General features: G+C 44.5%; 1 protein-coding gene across 6 annotated transcripts in view; it reads left to right on the forward strand.

Annotated features, from left to right (window-relative positions):
• PATJ (PATJ crumbs cell polarity complex component) overlaps positions 1–18,354 on the forward strand; it is a 1,366,227-nt gene that overhangs the window by 27,811 nt on the left and 1,320,062 nt on the right. For all 6 annotated transcript variants that reach the window (XM_086953328.1, XM_086953320.1, XM_086953345.1 and 3 more), the window contains exon 3: positions 27–208. In XM_086953328.1, coding sequence (XP_086809454.1) covers positions 27–208 — 182 coding nt within the window. The remainder of the gene's footprint in view (positions 1–26; positions 209–18,354) is intronic.

The raw sequence follows: 18,354 nt of genomic DNA on the forward strand, positions 1-18,354 counted from the left end.
ATTAACAGATTCTGTCTACGTCATAGGCTTTTCTGCAATGGATACTCAGCAGGTACTACAGATCACAGACCGTCTGCAGAAAAAATTGAGGGACAAAGGTGACACTTCTCAGAATGAAAAATTTAATATTTTACGTGACACACTTCGAAGCCCCTTGTTTAACCAGATACTCACGGTTCAGCAATCCATTCGACAGCTAAAGGAACAGGTAAGCCAAAAGATTTCTCTGTTGGTACATGTTTTATATTAAATTGTTCATGTGCAATTTACATCAGTAAAATGTGGTTTAAGAAATCTACAATTTGGCTTGGGATGTGAAACAAGTACAGAATAGCAATACTTTTTAATCTTTGATGGGGTATGAGGTGAGGTCAGTTTTATTGGTTAGTCTTGATAATCAGTGTGAAATATTATTCTTCAAAAAACTGGTGTGATTTACACCCGACAATTTATTGTTTTCATGGATTTAATAACAACTGGTATACTCTTACTTACAGTCACTAAATCCAATAACTGAAAAGTACGTTTTATGCGTGCGTTGCAAGTATATAGGCATTATGTAGTAACGTGGTTTCATTTATTGCTTCAACCCCTTGTTTTGACCACATTGATGGAATTTTTTTTAACCACTGTTTTTCTGGTCGACTCCTACCACTAGCTTATTTTGATGAGCTTAGTTGAGCTTTCTCATGTTGTAAATTATTATTTTGTAAGTATTATTAGAATTTGGTGCTCCTAGAGCCAGAATTTACCAACGAATACGCACCTAGCAATTTCATTTCTTGTGGAGGAGAAGAGGCACATTTGCGACCCCTTATTTAACAATCATGTAATAGGCCAGGGTGGCAGTCAGTGGTGTGTCTTTCATCCTTTACGATAAACGAATAGCCAGAGTGGAGAGATAGAGTTGAGCTGGAGAAGTTATTGTTTTTATTGAAACTTAAGGCAATGGGGCTGACATGCCAGGTGCCTAAGAGGAACCTAAATGTTAAGTATTGCCACGTCTGCAAGCAGAAAGTTAATTCTGGGGGAACAAATCACTTTTCTACTTGGAATGATGTGAGAATGTGCGTAGCATGATAAAAGTTACAACTGTACTACAGTTCATTAACTATTAGTGCTAACCAGATTTCTAGGCTTTCGGAGACCTGTAACTCTGCACGACCAATCATGCAATGGAAGGAGGGTGGGAGCACACTGTCTCACATCCCAGCACTAAATTTGCCCCAATCCATCATGATAAATGCAGATAACACTTACTTCAGCAATAGTCTTTCATTTTTCTCCCTTGTTGGTGCCGCCTGTGCTGTGTAACTCTAGACACGTGTTTCCAGATGTATTCCCTCATCAGCAGGGAGCAACAAGTAATTTTGGGGGTGCTGGAAATGCTGCCCAAAGTCTTCTCCGGTCTCTGTACTACTCACTGGACGCAGGTGCATCAACACAAGCTCGTCAGCTCACTAGCTCCAAGGGAGCCTTTTCAAACAGAAGGAACGCGGGAGCACACCGCTTCAACATTCCAGCACTCAATTTGCCCCAGTGCATCATAGTAAATGCAGTGCATGAAAACACTTACTTCAGCAAGTCTCTGTACTAGTCACTGAGTGTAGGTGCATCAACACAAGCTTGTCAGCTCACTAGCTCAAGGGAGCCTTTTCAAACCGAAGGAACGCGGGAGCACACCGCCTCAACATCCCAGCACTCAATTTGCCCCAGTGCATCATAGTAAATGCAGTGCATGAAAATACTTACTTCAGCAAGTCTCTGTACTAGTCACTGAGTGTAGGTGCATCAACACAAGCTCGTCAGCTCACTAGCTCAAGGGAGCCTTTTCAAACAGAAGGAACGCGGGAGCACACCGCCTCAACATCCCAGCAGTCAATTTGCCCCAGTGCATCATAGTAAATGCAGTGCATGAACACACTTACTTCAGCAAGTCTCTGTACTAGTCACTGAGTGTAGGTGCATCAACACAAGCTTGTCAGCTCAGTAGCTCAAGGGAGCCTTTTCAAACAGAAGGAACGCGGAAGCACACCGCCTCAACATCCCAGCACTCAATTTGCCCCAGTGCATCATAGTAAATGCAGTGCATGAACACACTTACTTCAGCAAGTCTCTGTACTAGTCACTGAGTGTAGGTGCATCAACACAAGCTTGTCAGCTCAGTAGCTCAAGAGAGCCTTTTCAAACAGAAGGAACGCGGGAGCACACCGCCTCAACATCCCAGCACTCAATTTGCCCCAGTGCATCATAGTAAATGCAGTGCATGAAAACACTTACTTCAGCAAGTCTCTGTACTAGTCACTGAGTGTAGGTGCATCAACACAAGCTTGTCAGCTCAGTAGCTCAAGGGAGCCTTTTCAAACAGAAGGAACGCGGGAGCACACCGCCTCAACATCCCAGCACTCAATTTGCCCCAGTGCATCATAGTAAATGCAGTGCATGAAAACACTTACTTCAGCAGGTCTCTGTACTAGTCACTGGGTGTAGGTGCATCAACACAAGCTTGTCAGCTCAGTAGCTCAAGGGAGCCAGTGCTGTGTGACTCTAGACCTGTGTTTCAGGATAGTTGTACTTCAGTATAGAGCAACACAACGTTTTGGGGTGCTGGAAATGAAAAATTAAAGACTACTACTGAAGTAAGTGTTATCATGTACTGCATTTACCTGCATTGGGGTGAGCTGACTGCTAGGATGTAAGTCCGTGTGCTCCCACACTTCTGTTTAAAAAGGCTCCCTTGAGCTAATGAGCTGACCAGCTCTGGCTGATGCATCTACGCCCTGTGAGTGGTACATAGACCTGGGAAGCATTTCCAGCACCCCTAAAACGATGTGCTGCTCTCTACTGAAGAAAGAGAACTATCCTGAAACACATGTCTAGAGATACACAGCACTTTCGGCACCAGCAAGAATGAAAAACTAAAGAATGTCATTGAAGTAAGTGTTATCAAGCACTACATTTACCATGATGCACGGGGGTGACGTGAGTGCTGGGATGTGAGGCAGTGTGCTCCCACCTTCTTTTTATTAAAAATTGTACAATTGTTGGGTCTGTTCATGAAATGGTTTTCAGTAGGTGACACTAAGCTGTGGCTTTAGGGTACAATCAAAAAAGTAACAACACACCTATTGGCAGAATTTCCTAATTAACTTAATTCAAACCTTTGCAGTGTTGTGATGGGACCCTTGAGAAATGTAGGTTACTACTCACTTTTTTACCTCTCCAAAAAACAGTAGTTTTTGAGTCAGTGAAAACTTGTTCATGCTTTGTGTCAAAGGCGAGATGCTGGCGGATCTTAGTGAGCTTAGATTGGAGACTGTGAGGTATGTAAATGTAAATGTATAGGCATTTATATAGCGCACTACTTACCCTGAGGGTCCCAAGGCGCTTCGACCGCTGCGAAACCCTTCCTGGCTTCCCTGAGAGATGGTCCCTTAATGGGTATCTCCAGGGTGAGACCAGGCATCCCCGGCGGTCTGGTGGGGCCGTTAGTGAAGATGAGGCAAGCTAATGCCCAGAGTTGCCGAGTGTGATCGCTGATCAGAGTGGGCACTGAGGCGAGAGAATTATCGAGTCCGGTGACCCTGGTCCAGAAACCTGCCGCGCCGGGAATCGAACCCTGGTCCCGGGCCGTCCTCTGCTCTCGGGTCTGCCGCCTCTAACCAGTGAGCCACACTACTTCACTATTGGCAACAATCTTCCCCAGTAGCCACCTTTCTTCTTCACAAGAATACGCGAGAAGGATAGGGTGACTGGTGAATGCCACAATCATCATTGGAAAAAATTCTTCAGCAAGAAAACACCTGTGGAAGATTGCTGCTACTTAAAAATACTGTCTCAGAGATCCAGCACAGCTAGCCTAAGGAATCATGACCGACGTAATGGCTGAAACTTGAGCAAGTACTAGCGAAAAATTATGACATTCCAATAACTTTGTAACATAAAGTAGTCCTTCACTAGCAACCCTTATACCTGAAATAGGAAATGACATGCAGGAGTTGGACACTCATAGTCCACCATTATGAAAAGAAAGAATACTCCAAAGACTGTAGCAAGCTCCATCTTAGATTGGATGTGAAAGATAGTGCTAATTTCTAGTCTGAACCTTATTGCACTGCTCCCTGGTAAGCTATATAAACTGATGCACTTGTGCCATACTTGGAGTTCAAGAGTTCGTTAGGATTACTGCTTCAAAATTGACGCCCCCTAAATGGTGAAGAAAGCCCAAACGCTTTCAGTTGGCATGCCTCACCCACCAAAGGAACAGAAAGCAAATCATGGCATGAGCCATGCAGCCACATCAGGAAGAACAAGAAGCCAAGTGTGGGAAACTAGAAATCCCAATCCCTGCATGAACGGCTTAGAGGAGGCCGTAAGACAGGAGCACCAGACAGCGGATAACAGATAGGACGCAGTCACCTTGAAGAACAGGCCACAGCCAATGGTGTGCTCACAACACATTAGGTGCAGTGCACTTAGTTTTGTAGTGTTTGCTCCTAATGAAATATTCATGATTGGTAACTTGAATGCCAAAGTGAAATGTTGCTGGTGCATAAACCACCTTTCAACAACTGTTGTTCTTCAAGAAGCTGGCTGAATGGACCTCAGTTGTTCTTTACTCTCCGTCTTCTGCCGGAATTCTCCTTTCCCTGACTTTTGTCAGTAACCATTTCATCCCAAGTCGAGCCGCAATGCAGGAGGAATTTAAGTACGATCTCCACACTTCAGTTGTAGTTTCTCAGCATGTCTGCTTATTTCAGGTAGTACTTATTAATATGGTATGAAAAACTCCAGAGCATTCCACTTTAACAAACCAAAGACTGGTATGAAACCTAAGGCATGGAGAAATAGTGGTTTTGTGATGAAAATGGGTTACAATTTGAGATGGCAAGGATCACATTGAGTGCAAGTTATTAGTTACCAAACTTCCATCACAGCATTGCCAATCCACCTGTAGGCCAATTGTCAATGAGCGTACCTGAACTCCTTTGAATCCGTGGGAGCAGGCGGCCAGAAGGTTCTTGCTAGATGAGAATTTCCCAACTCCCCCACACCCCTGAACCCAGAGAACTCTGAGGCCAGGAATGAAAGGGAAAGGGGAGAGCACAGGAGTCAACACGCAGCGCTAATTACGCCGCCACCGAGCCAGGAGTCACTTACCCTGCAGCTCCCTTGCTGGGAGAACGCCGCCACCGAGCCAGGAGTCACTTGCCCTGCAGCTCCCTTGCTGGGAGAACGCCGCCACCGGAGCCAAGAGTCACTTACAGGGAAAATCGCGCCCCCGCTCCGGGACTACAGTTCCCGGCAGGCAACGCGGCGGCGCGCAACAGTGACGTCGCGCCAGGAGGCGCTTAATAACAGCAATAGACCCGGCGGAGTGGGGGAGAGCACAGGAGGCAACACGCAGCGCTAATTACGCCGCCACCGAGCCAGGAGTCACTTGCCCTGCAGCTCCCTTGCTGGGAGAACGTCGCCACCGGAGCCAAGAGTCACTTCCAGGGAAAATCGCGCCGCCGCTCCGGGACTACAGTTCCCGGCAGGCAACGCGGCGGCGCGCAACAGTGACGTCGCGCCAGGAGGCGCTTAATAACAGCGATAGAACCAGCTACGCGGGACGCCCGGGGCTAAGCCCGGGCAAAGGGCGGGCCCTCTACGGCCCTCTACGGCCCTCATCGGCACGAGTAGGCCAGGCTAGGCCACCCCCCTAAAGATTCTTCATTGAACACAAGGGATCAGTTCCAGCTAGCTCACTACCAGTGGATGTGTTATCGCTTTTTGGTTGACCGCCTTCCAAGACCTAGTTACCAGACGGGGGTCAGTAAGTTGCCTGTATAGCTGCTACCGAATCGCCCAGGAGCTTGGAAAGAGGAGGGGGCCTCCGATGAGAAGTTCATAGCAGTTTCAACTCCACTACGAAGCAGGAGAGGAGTTCGCTGGATACCTGTATAAGGTTTTGAAGTAAGACATTGTTTTTAAACTTTGAGTTATACCTTGTTATTTTATTGAGTTGTGAGTACAAGACTATCACACCCCTTTGTATAACTATGCCCAAAAGAAATAACCAATTGGTTTCTGAAACACCAAAGAATACAATGGAGAATTACCTTGTTCAAGTAGTCACCAAGATAAACAGTGAGCGCAGACAGTCGCTGGGACTGAGTCAGACACCTATTCTCCCTCCCATGAGTCCACCCATTATCTCACAAACAAATGAGTCTCTGTTATCAGACTCTAATAATGATGCTGATGTAACAAACTTCCCAGTAAATGTCAGTATTAATACCAGTGCAGTAAATGTGGTGGATATTGAGCCACATGTGGACAATGATTTAGATGCACACTCTGTCATTGTGGTTGAAGAAAGAGAAGAAGTGGAGGACGAAACATCTGTAAAGCGGGCCCCGAGGGCAGTTAGAGCCTGTCGTAGATTACAAAATAAACGTGGGGGGGCACGCTCTGGAAAAAACAAGGTTACGTCACCACCAAAGTCAAAAAGTACTCGCCAGAACTATGAGGAGGACAATTCGAGGGAGATATCAGATGACGACTTAATGTCAAGGATAGCAGAGTTGTTGGAAATAAAAATCCAGACATTCATCAAGCCACTTATTAGCAAGATTGATAAACTTTCTGCGGACATAAAGAAACTGGGAGGCACACAAAATGTACTAGCAGATGCGATAGGAAATGTCTTAAGTAATGATAAAAAGGGCCAGGACTGTCCAAAGGAAGATAAGGAATCCGGGTCAATGCCAGATGTTACCCCTCCAGGGCCAACCCTTCCGGAATGCCCGCAAACTGGTCCCAATATTAATGTTCTGCCACAAGAAGCCCCAATTGCCCAATTAAGTGACCCACCACATGCTACAGTGCCCCCTAGTTTTGAAGAAGACTCAACACAATTTGTAGTTGAAGCATCACCATTGGTGTTAGTTCTAGCAAATACACCAACCTTACCACCGGGTCAAACCGAGTCAACATCGTCACTAATAAGTAAGGCTTTATATTGGCTGTCAAATAATATGCGGATAGCACCGGGGGGCGAACAGCGGCTGGCTGAAGAAATCAAAATGGCAAGGAGGGTTAGATGGATAGGAAATAAGCAAAAAAAATGGAAGGGCGACTGTGTGGTACTAAATTTTTTAAGTCCAGCTGCTCTTCCCGATATTCTATCCAATATTCTTCCACCACAAAGAAGAAGTAGTTCTATAATCCCCCCTTACATTAGAATTCTTTTATAATGAGTCGCAGAAAGCTAATAATCACAAGACTCTGAAGCCAGCTTGGCTAGCTAGAAATAATGGATGGGGTGGGGGATCTACAATGTTTGATACGAACCATGTTTCCAAAAATAGGACTGGCCCATGGCAAGTTAATCAACATAATATTCCTTGCTTTACCACTCCAGGGCAAAATTGGAACGTAATGGGCAGACGAGGGCCGGGTACATCTGCTAATAATTTTGGGCCTTTAGACAATGGTAATTACATTGGAGGATGGCCAGGTGGGCAGCAGAATTTATTATATCCTATTACCCCTGCACCCATAGGCAATGGCAATCATAATGGAGGATGGCCAGGTGTTCACCAGAATTTGGCATATCCCATTACCCCTGCACCTAGATGGAATGTACCAGCAAGCGGTTGGGGTCATGGGGCCCCATCTTATAATTGGGGAGTTAGCACCTCAAATAGGTTTGGGGCCCTAGCTGATCTAGCTGATTGCGATTGACTTGATGGAGGGGCTTTGGCAATGTCACATCCTATTTTGCATCCCGAAGCTGCACCAAAGCAGATCACACTTGTTAAAAATTCTCAACAGTCACTGCACTGCGTTGACATAATGGCACACACACAACAGTCAGATGTAAATGGGTCTATTATACAACAGCAGGCAACAGGGAAACCAGCTGCCTTAGAAAGAGCAAAAATAATCTGTTGGAATATTGCAGGTTTGAAAAAAAACCTCCCAGATCCGGCCTGGCATGACTATCTGGCTAGTGGAGATCTAATCATGTTCCAGGAAACCTGGGGGCTCGAGAACTATTTCAAGGTTGACTATAGATCTTTTTTTATCCCCGCAGTCAATATAAATGGGGGAAGACCGTCTGGCGGCCTAACAATATGGGTGAAAATCACAGGCGGACTATCCTTTAAGCAAATTGATACAAACAATCCCGACCTTCTTCTACTACTTGAGTTAAAAAACATTAAGGGTTGTAGCATTTACGTGATCAATATTTATAGTAGACCACACCGATCGTGTAAAGAATCACCAGTTGTAACCCATTTGAGTAATATTGTGACGGGGTTTGATCAAAATGCAACAGTGATTATAGGTGGTGACTTCAATAGAGGTTTCGAACCTATAATAGGTTTAGAAGACATTCACAAGGACGAGGACAGCGTCAATAATATCCCCTTGCTTGACACAAATTATAAAGCACCTTGTACAGTGAGTGCCCTACAACTATTGAACTTGACTCTCGAGCGAGGCCTACGTGCCTGTAATGGGCGGTTACCTTCAGACTGCCCCAGCAAACCAACATTTATTAGAGGGGCGAATCCTAGCCATTTAGATTATTTTATAGTCTCTCTGAACTCATGGCCCATGATCATCGATCTAATGGTGGATGACCGTACGGAAAGTGATCACTATCCATTGATTTTATCTGTCCAGACCCAGATCTTTAAAACCTCTGATAAAAGTGCTAAAAGTATTGTTTCCCTACCACAGGACCCTTTAGTGGCAAACAATCGTAGATCCCTGAAATGGCCAGTGGTTTTAGGTAACACAACAATCATTAGCCAAATCTATAATGTATTTGTGAGGGACATGTCCCCTCTCTTAGGAAATAGTACTGTCACCCAAAATCCTTGTCTAATAGAATCTCATGATCATTTAATTGACCAGCTTGGCGAGATCCTAACTAGGGCGGTAAAAAGATCACACAACGCCCGAAAGGGTAAACAAACAGGGATCACCTGGTACAACCAGGAATGCCGGAGAGCCAAAACAGACCTAATTACAGCGGTTAGGGGGGATTCAGTGGACACTGTGAGAATTAAGAGAGCCCAGAACAAAAAAATCCTATTATTGGCCAAAAAGGAGTGGGACGAAAGGGTTTGGTCAGACTTGCTGGACGCATGTAAATGTAAAGATCAGACCTCCTTTTGGAGCCTCATTGCTAGAGGTACCAGGGGGGTGACTGAATGCAAAGATAAATTCTTAGAGGAGGAAACTTGGGTCAGGCACTTTACCTTACTATATGCTTGTGAAGGTTCTGACGAGACTGAAGGTTGGGACAGTTTGCAGCCTTCTTTGGCTGGGCAGGATACACCTCTTGTCTTTTCCTTGACAGAAACAATCCTAGCAATTAAGGCAGTCAAGCCAGGGAAAGCGCCAGGCCCTGACAGAATACCTGGTGACCTTTGGAAGCATGAGAATTACATTTGGGCTCCTTACATTAATCTACTATCTAATGATATTGCTAGAGGAGCTCCTGTCCCAGAAACCTGGAAGGGGGCGGAGATTGTAACACTGTTCAAGAAGGGTGATAGGTCAAATCCCTCGCATTATCGGCCTATCAGCTTAATTGACGTGTTACAAAAGATCTTTGCACGTCAAGTTCTTAGCCGACTTTCCACCTGGATTGAAGAACACTCTATCTATACTAAATACCAGGCAGGTTTTAGATCAAAGATGAGCACTGTAGACCAGGTTTTTAGATTTTTATGTTTAGTCTGGAAATATACGATTATAAGAAGTTCCCACATATACGTGGCTTTCGTTGATTTGAAGGCAGCTTTTGATATGGTTCCAAGGCAGCCCTATGGAAGACACTAAATAAGATGGGCGTCCCCGGGAACATCCTTCAAATTTTAATCAGACTTCACGAGAATAACTATGCACAAGTTAGATGGGGACCTAACGGAGAAGTCAGTGAGAAGATAAAAGTAGCGAAAGGGGTAAGGCAAGGGTGCGTAATGGCACCAACCTTATTCTCCCTATATGTCAATGACATTCCCGACACTCTTTTGGGCTGCGAGCATGACTCTCCCAAACTGAGTGGGCAAGCCGTTCCGGCATTGTTGTTTGCAGACGACACCATTTTAATCTCTCAGACACCCAGGGGGCTGCAAAACCTTTTAAATAAATTTAGTTTGTATTGCCATGACAAGAAACTAGAAATTAATTCATCAAAAACAAAAGTTATGACAATCAACCCTCATAAAGGTTTCAGTAAAGTTTTTAAGATAAATAATGAACCTATTGAAGAAGTCCCCAATTTTAAATACCTGGGTATCATTTTAGACAGTAACAATACATGGAAAACACAATTGGAGAATTCAAAATTAAGGCTGACTCAAAACCAGTGTCCGATTTTAAAGAGGCATAAGAATAGCCATTTTAAAGCAGTTTCACCAGCCATTGAACTATTCAAGTATAAAGTGCAATCATCTTCACTTTATGGCGCGGATCTCTGGGCTTATGCTTCAAAGGACACTTTCCGAGTGAAGGAAAATTCCTTTATTAGGCAACTCCTAGGGATACCTGGGTCCACACCACTGACACCTGTATTATGGGACCTTAACTTTCGACGTACAGATGACTATGCTTCTCTTCGTCCGCTGCTCTATTGGGTCCGCTTATGGTCCACTGAGGAGCTGACTGACTATAGAGAAGCATTGAAAGAGATACTGGCTATAAGGAATATCACTCACTTGCCATGGTTAGAGTACGTCAAAAAATGGTTTGAAAAACTAGGGTTAAGTGATTTTTGGTTTGACCCTGATTCTCTTACAAATAGTTCAAAAAGGATCTTGAAACTAAGGTACTGGGACTATATTAGAGATTCAGTGTTATCAAACCCCAGAACAGGGACTCTAACCACGAAATTTTTTGAATTAAAAATGACCATGAAATTAGAGCCCTTTATGGACGAAATTTATCCTCCATTGGCCAAAAGCCTATACTTAAAGTTCCGGTATGGTATTTTGCAACTAAAAGAAAGGACAATTAGCTGGAACTGTAACAAGGGGTTGGCCGGGCCCGCTGGTTCAGATACATGTGAGTTTTGCGAGATGGGGCTGAAAGAGGATGTGTCCCATGTTTTATTTATATACCCAGCTTACCTTAAAGCCAGGAAAAAATGGCTAAAGCCAATTTGTAACAAGCATTTGCAATGCAATAGGTCTCGCATTAGGAAAGTTTGAGCTATTGGTCTTGTAATTGACAATTTTTTTATTTATGTGTTGGTTTTGAAAATAGCTAAATTAATAGCTTTGTCATTTACAATGCCAATAGTTTTAACTTTCGCAAATGTGACATCTATAGCATTTGTAATGCAATATGTGTTGTATTTACGTGGCTTAGATGTATTGATATTACAAATAACAATGGCTTTTAATTTTTTTCATAATTAATACTTAAATAAAAGTTATTGTAATTTATAATGGCAATATCTTAAACTTTTGTAAATAACTTTTGTGAAGATTATGTTCAGTGTATTTTATTGTGACAAAAATCCAAGAACAGAAGTGAAAAAATAACATATTTTTGTGACATTTGTAATAAAGCTTGAAACATTGAGAGAACATATTTGAACCAGTTGTTGTTGAATGGCTGCACAGATTGATGCTGTGGTGGTGCTGAGCGATGTTGCGGTGGCGACGAGTGATGCTGTGGTAGCGCCTAGTGATGCTGTGAGCGATGATGTGGTGGTGCGGAGCGATGATGTGGTGGTGCGGAGCGATGATGTGGTGGTGCGGAGCGATGATGTGGTGGTGCGGAGCGATGCTGTGGTGGGGCGGAGCGATGCTGTGGTGGGGCAGAGCGATGCTGTGGTGGTGCTGAGTGATGCTGTGGTGGTGCTGAGTGATGCTGTGGTGGTGCTGAGTGATGCTGTGGTGGTGCTGAGTGATGCTGTGGTGGTGCTGAGTGATGCTGTGGTGGTGTTGAGTGATGCTGTGGTGGTGCTGTGGTGGTGCTGAGTGATGCTGTGGTGGTGCTGGGTGATGCTGTGGTGATGTTGAGTGATGCTGTGGTGGTGTTGAGTGATGCTGTGGTGGTGCTGAGTGATGCTGTGGTGGTGCTGTGGTGGTTCTGAGTGATGCTGTGGTGGTGCTGAGTGATGCTGTGGTGGTGCTGAGTGATGCTGTGGTGGTGCTGAGTGATGCTGTGGTGGTGCTGAGTGATGCTGTGGTGGTGTTGAGTGATGCTGTGGTGGTGCTGTGGTGGTGCTGAGTGATGCTGTGGTGGTGCTGAGTGTTGCTGTGGTGGTGCGGAGTGATGCTGTGGTGGTGCGGAGTGATGCTGTGGTGGTGCGGAGTGATGCTGGGGTGGTGCGGAGTGTTGCTTTGGTGGTGCGGAGTGTTGCTTTGGTGGTGCGGAGTGTTGCTTTGGTGGTGCGGAGTGATGCTGTGGTGGTGCTGAGTGATGCTGTGGTGGTGTGGAGTGATGCTGTGGTGGTGCGGAGTGATGCTGTGGTGGTGCGGAGTGATGCTGTGGTGGTGCGGAGTGATGCTGTGGTGGTGCGGAGTGATGCTGTGGTGGTGTGGAGTGATGCTGTGGTGCTGCAAGCGATAGAGTGAGGGCGATAGACAGATAGATAGATAGATAGATAGATAGATAGATAGAGTGAGGGCGATAGATAGATAAATAGATAAAGTGAGGGCGATAGATAGATTGAGGGCGATCGATGGAGTGAGGGCGATCTATAGATAGTGGGGACACGGCCAGTCAGAGGATGAAGTGTGAAGGGGTGTGAGGAAAAGGGGGAGACGTCAGGGGAGGGGAGGACGATTGGGATATGGGAGAGGCGGGGAGATGGAGGGATGAGGTGCGTAACTGAAATAGAGGCGAGAGGACAACATAGAAACCGTAAAACGCAGAAGGGAGAGGGGGCAGAAATATGAAAGAAAATAGCAAAGAGGGGAATGGAAAAATAGGAATGACCAGCAGGATAGAGGAGTGATGTGGAAGATGCAAAAATGGATGAGACGGTCTGAAAGGAGAAGGGGAATGAAAATAAAGGAAACAAGCCTGACCTAAAAAGGGCCAGATTGAAGATTATGTTCAACAGTGTTCCATATTCTACAGATCCCTTCAGCATTTTGAGCCCCAGTTTAGCATCATATGAAGACTGCAACACATTTCACAGATGTGCCCGTTTCCAGAAGTAACCTGTCCACTAGGGGTGAGTTCTCTGTACCATTCATGCTGCAGATCAGGGCTAAACACCCAGCCCATGTGTACACATTGACGGTTACATACTCATATCACCATATTTATTCATGTATTTTATTAATGACTATCAAAAAGCGCACTGTCACCTCGAGCGGTAGCTGGGGTTCTGTGCATTAAAACTTCAGCAGTTGTATGAAAAAGCATTATATTTGACCACAAATTAAAGTGCAATAAAACTATATTCAAAAAATTAGAAGCAAAATGCAATACAAAAGCCCTAAAAATATCACTTTGAAAATAACGCCTGACAAATAGTTGTTAGTGGTTAACAAAATCTGAGATGTTCTAGGCCGGAGATGAACAGAATAGGAGAAAAACACTGCTAGAAGCCTAGGTCTGGTCATTTCTAATTTAGGCAGCGTCTGACTGCGAGCCAACCTAGACGGATCCTCCGGACAGGAAGAGTTTTGGGGATAAACAAGCAAGTGGTTTTTGTGGGTAAGCACCCGTATGTTATCCATGTACATTTAAATTGGGAAGGGAAGTGCAAAGCCAATGACGAACAATAATAAAAAAAAGAGTGTCGAGATTAAATCTCTGGAGAGTAACAGGGTGAAAAACGGTTTCAGAGGCTAGAGGGGGGACACAAAAGGACCTACAAAAAGTGCATTAGCATTTTCCAGCCAAGAAATAATTGCAGCTGAGACAGCATAAAAAGGTTATTTGTGAAAAGAAAAGGCCCGATACTTGCAGTGTTCTGCAGTTCTCAAGTTCAGATCCCGACAAGGGGGACACAGGCCTCCATCCTTCCAGGGTCGGTAAATTGAATACCATTGTAGTGAGTAAAAGTAGCACCCATCTTAAACAGCGCATCGAAACGACCGAAGTGTGATATGAAGCACTATCGAACAAAAAAAGTCAGTTGCTTGCGGGACAAATTCGAACAGCCACATAGTAAGGATGTTGGCTAGACACCCTTAACTCCACGTTACCCAAATGGTCTGTCTGGCGGACAACAGAGCTTCATGGATGATGGTGGCAGAGATAGGGCCAGGCGAGACATCCCTTTGTGAGCTCCCTGGGAAGTGGCTATCTGTCTGCCGTCCCTGGAACAGAAACACGGCTGGTATGTGTAGAAAAGACTGTCAAGAAGAACAGGCATTAGCCGCAATGTGTGGTGGGGGAGAAGCGCGAGTGGTGCGCATGCATGCGCGGCGGCAAAAGTGAAAGCCGCTGCGCGTGTAAGGGCTCCTGTAAGGCGCGGACTGTAGCTGGAAGAGGCTTACGTCCATCACTTTATAAAACAAGCATTGGCCGCAATATGTGGTGGGGGAGAAGCACGAGTGGTGCGCACGCATGCGCGGCGGCAAAAGTGAAAGCCGCTGCGCATGTAAGGGTTGCTGTAAGGCGCGGACTGTAGCTGGAAGAGGCTTGCGTCCATCACTTTATAAAACAAGCTGTGGGAGGGGGGGTGTAGTAAAACACCCTCGGTGTGCACATGGAACACTTGGCTTCAAAGTCTGAGGCCTGGTGCATTTCAAAGCCTACACAGTAATCACTCGTGTACTGCAATATCATCTTAAACGGTAACCTTTAGAGAAATAATCCCTACAGATACTGGGAACAGAGTGCAGCAGATCATGACACAAACCGACATAGATGGAGCAAGTAAAATCATCCTTCCACCTGCAAGGTCAAACTGTCTCACTGTGACAACTTCACTCTACATCCATTTTTCACAAAGATGCAGTCCAAGTTAAACTGATGAAATACCTTATCTCAGCAATCTCTGGTACAAAGCTTGACATTCCCATCAGACTTCTTACTGGCACACATAAAGAGGCATTCTTTCCCCCTAACTAAGACAGTGGATGAGAAATAACTGCATCCTAGAAGAGGCACTATTCCTCTGAGTAATTCATATAAAGGATCAGGGTTGATCTCTGTTATTTGATGAAGTACATATGCAAATGCATGTCATCCTAACCAATCACTGATGAAAGATGTGATTAGATTGAGGATTCGAATTTATTTAGAGAGTTGGGTTAATGTTTTTGTTCTCAAGGGCCATATATGAGATTATTTTCCCATTCGCCTCCCTGTAGAATTCACGGCACACATAGCAGAATAATCCTACTTAGCTTACATTTGAACAGGAGAAGCAATTGTATGGACTAAAGCATAGACTAATTGAAGTCTTGGGACCTCTAAGTTTGGCTTATCGGACGTTACACCAGATATGTTAATATTGACCTTGACACACTGGTCATTGTCTCCACATAATCACTTACTGCTAGTGCTCTTACTGGCTTCCCATCTGGCACTTGGGGAGTTGTCTCTGATGAATTGATGAAATGCACTACAGCATCATCCCACTGTCCTGTTCATAAGACCCCATGATGTTTCATTCTCTGCTCAGGTGTGCTACTGCTTTACCAGATCACATTATTCATTCTTTTTTTCCACTGAGCAAGTTACCATTTCGTTTGGAAATGGTCAATAAAGTCTGTTCAAGTTATAAAAGGAAATACTCTGACATAGTTGAGTTATCTTTGTTACCAACAATAAGCCTTCGTAGTTGTAACAAAGCCTTCATTTTCACCCTGTCATCTATGTCTAGAGTTCACAGGATGAGGCTAAACATGCCTCTGTATCATGCTCATGTGAATTTAGACTAAATGAAAGACTTAACTGTTTGTCTGACCTGATTGCAACTGTGGGTGTATATTGATCATCATTACCTACTAATGTATGAACAGAAACCTTTGCTGCGGAGCAAATATGAAATCAAGAAAACTGGATAATCCTCTGCTGAGCAGAAAGTTCATGTTTTGTTTTCAGCATTGACAGTGCTGTGGCTAGCCAAGTTTACCATTAGTGTTCATTAGAGAAATGAGACACTATTATGTAACATTTGATTTATCTTTGTCTAAACCGAACAAACAGTACTGTGCACAAATCATCTCTAAAGGTTAGGAGTTAATATCCCAAATTGGCATTCTTGATTACATTGATTGTACAGGTCCGGGACTAAAAGCATCACACATAATGAAAGAGGTGCCTTACAATTACTTCATAAAACTCTGCAGTTGGTCCACGTTAAGGAAATCATTTCCTTTTTGATGCATATGAAGACAAACATTTTTGTACCAGGAGAACCAAGAATTTGCATCGAACACTGAGTGCTAGGCACATCTAGTCTGTTTATGTATTGCCCGACTTTAACACTACAAATCCAAAGAGGATCATTTCAGTCCAAAGAGGTGGCATTGGAACAGGGGGGTCCCTGAGGGATCGGCCCTCAGCCCCACCTTATTTAACCTTTACCTGTCCCCCCTGGCTGAGGTGGTGCAGGCGTTTGAAGTGGAATTAGTGTCATACGCTGATGACACTCAGTTGCTCATCACTCTATCTCAAGCACCGTCGGCTGAGGCCTCCAACTTTAAGCAATGCATGCAGGAGCTTGCCTCCTGGATGAATAACAACTGCTTGATATTGAACGGTACAAAAACTGAGGTGGTAGTCGTCGGCAGAGCCAAATCTTATTGGACATCAGAGTGGTGGCCACAATGTCTGGGCCTCACCCCTACACCATGTTCAGAGGCTAAGAATCTGGGAGTCTGGGTAGACTCGGCCCTCTCTTTTGAAGTCCACATCCGCCGGCTAGTAGGGAAATGTTTCGGTGTTTTAAAAACCCTCAAAAAAACACTTGATTTACTCCCACTAGAGACCAGACAGACCTTAACTCACGCCTTAGTTACTTCCCGGCTAGACTACGGGAATGTCCTTTTTCTGGGTGCCCCGGAAAAGAATATCAGACGTCTTCGAGTCCTACAGAATGCGGCTGCTCGTCTGATTTTGAGACTTTCCAGAAGGGCCGCGTCAAAATCTGCTCTTGAAGCCCTTCATTGGCTTCCAGTCAAGAAAAGGATACTATTCAAATCCCTTCTGATTTGCCATCGCATCCTTTAGCATAAAGCTCCAATGTACCTGGGAAATCTGATTACAAGATATATACCGGGCAGAACATTGGGATCAGGCGGGATAGGACAGCTGGTAATCCCCAGGATTAAGAAAGCAAGAATGGGTGGACGCTCATTCCCCCTGTTAGCGGCGCAAAGCTGGAATAACCTACCGCTAGGACTAAGGATGGAACAATCGGAGACCAGGTTTAGGAGCCTTCTTAAAACTCATTTGTTTTCTCAATAGCCCCCCCCCCCATGAGAGTGGACCAATGGATCCTTTCTACTGCCATGCTCCAGACTCTTATCCACAGCGCGGGGACTACGCCGTATGGCGTAACCAGGCGCTTTATAAGCCCCTTTATAATTATTATTAAATGCTCTGGTTTCCTACTGCTATAGCTCTCCTATTTTTGTCCCTCATATTAAGGTCTGGCTACAGATCGCTTCAGCTGCTTTAACCTCACATCATTAATTCTTCAAAAAGTACAAATTAACATTACAGAGGAGAGGGGGCTTTAGGTTTTTTTCATGGTTTTCCATTGCTTGAATGAGCTCTATCAAGGCCTTGTGTCCCCACTAGGTTTCGGCGATGTGGCATGAAGCAGTCATTTTTAGACTAAAGCCAGCATTTGTCATTTGATGCATTTGCATTTACTTTGCTGACATAAAATCATTTTTATTGCTTATGTATAGTAATTTTTGTTTAGTAAGCGCTTGCAGTTTCGATGCCTAAGGCTCTCATTGTGCTACCTACTAACCAGCTTTGCACGTTAATTTGTCTTATCTCATGATAACATGCTATTGGAATTGCAGCTTCTTTTCTTCACATACTAAGATACTCTTGCTCTTATGCTTTCTTAAAGATGCAATGAAAATAATGGCTCTTGTCAATAAGTATTGACTTTGTGCATTCTGGAAAAGAGTGGTCGAGGTACTGCAGGAAACTGTGATGCATATAATGGAGATAAAACATTATAAACATTTGTAGAATACTGTGTTATCCCATAGGATGTCGCAATGCTGTTGGAACGAACTGTAGAACATGGGGTAACAGCTGGAATTAGCTGGTAAAGAGGAAGACCTAGGGAGATGTGTTGAATCTAATGAAGTTTGAGCGTGCCCATCGAGAGTAAGGAAGGCTGTTTCAGGATTTTGAGCCAAGAAGAGATTTATAACATTCCAGGCATTGTTTGCTTGGGCT

This window comes from Lissotriton vulgaris, chromosome 1_1 (assembly GCF_964263255.1).
Source record: "Lissotriton vulgaris chromosome 1_1, aLisVul1.2, whole genome shotgun sequence".
NCBI classification, from domain to species: domain Eukaryota; kingdom Metazoa; phylum Chordata; class Amphibia; order Caudata; family Salamandridae; genus Lissotriton; species Lissotriton vulgaris.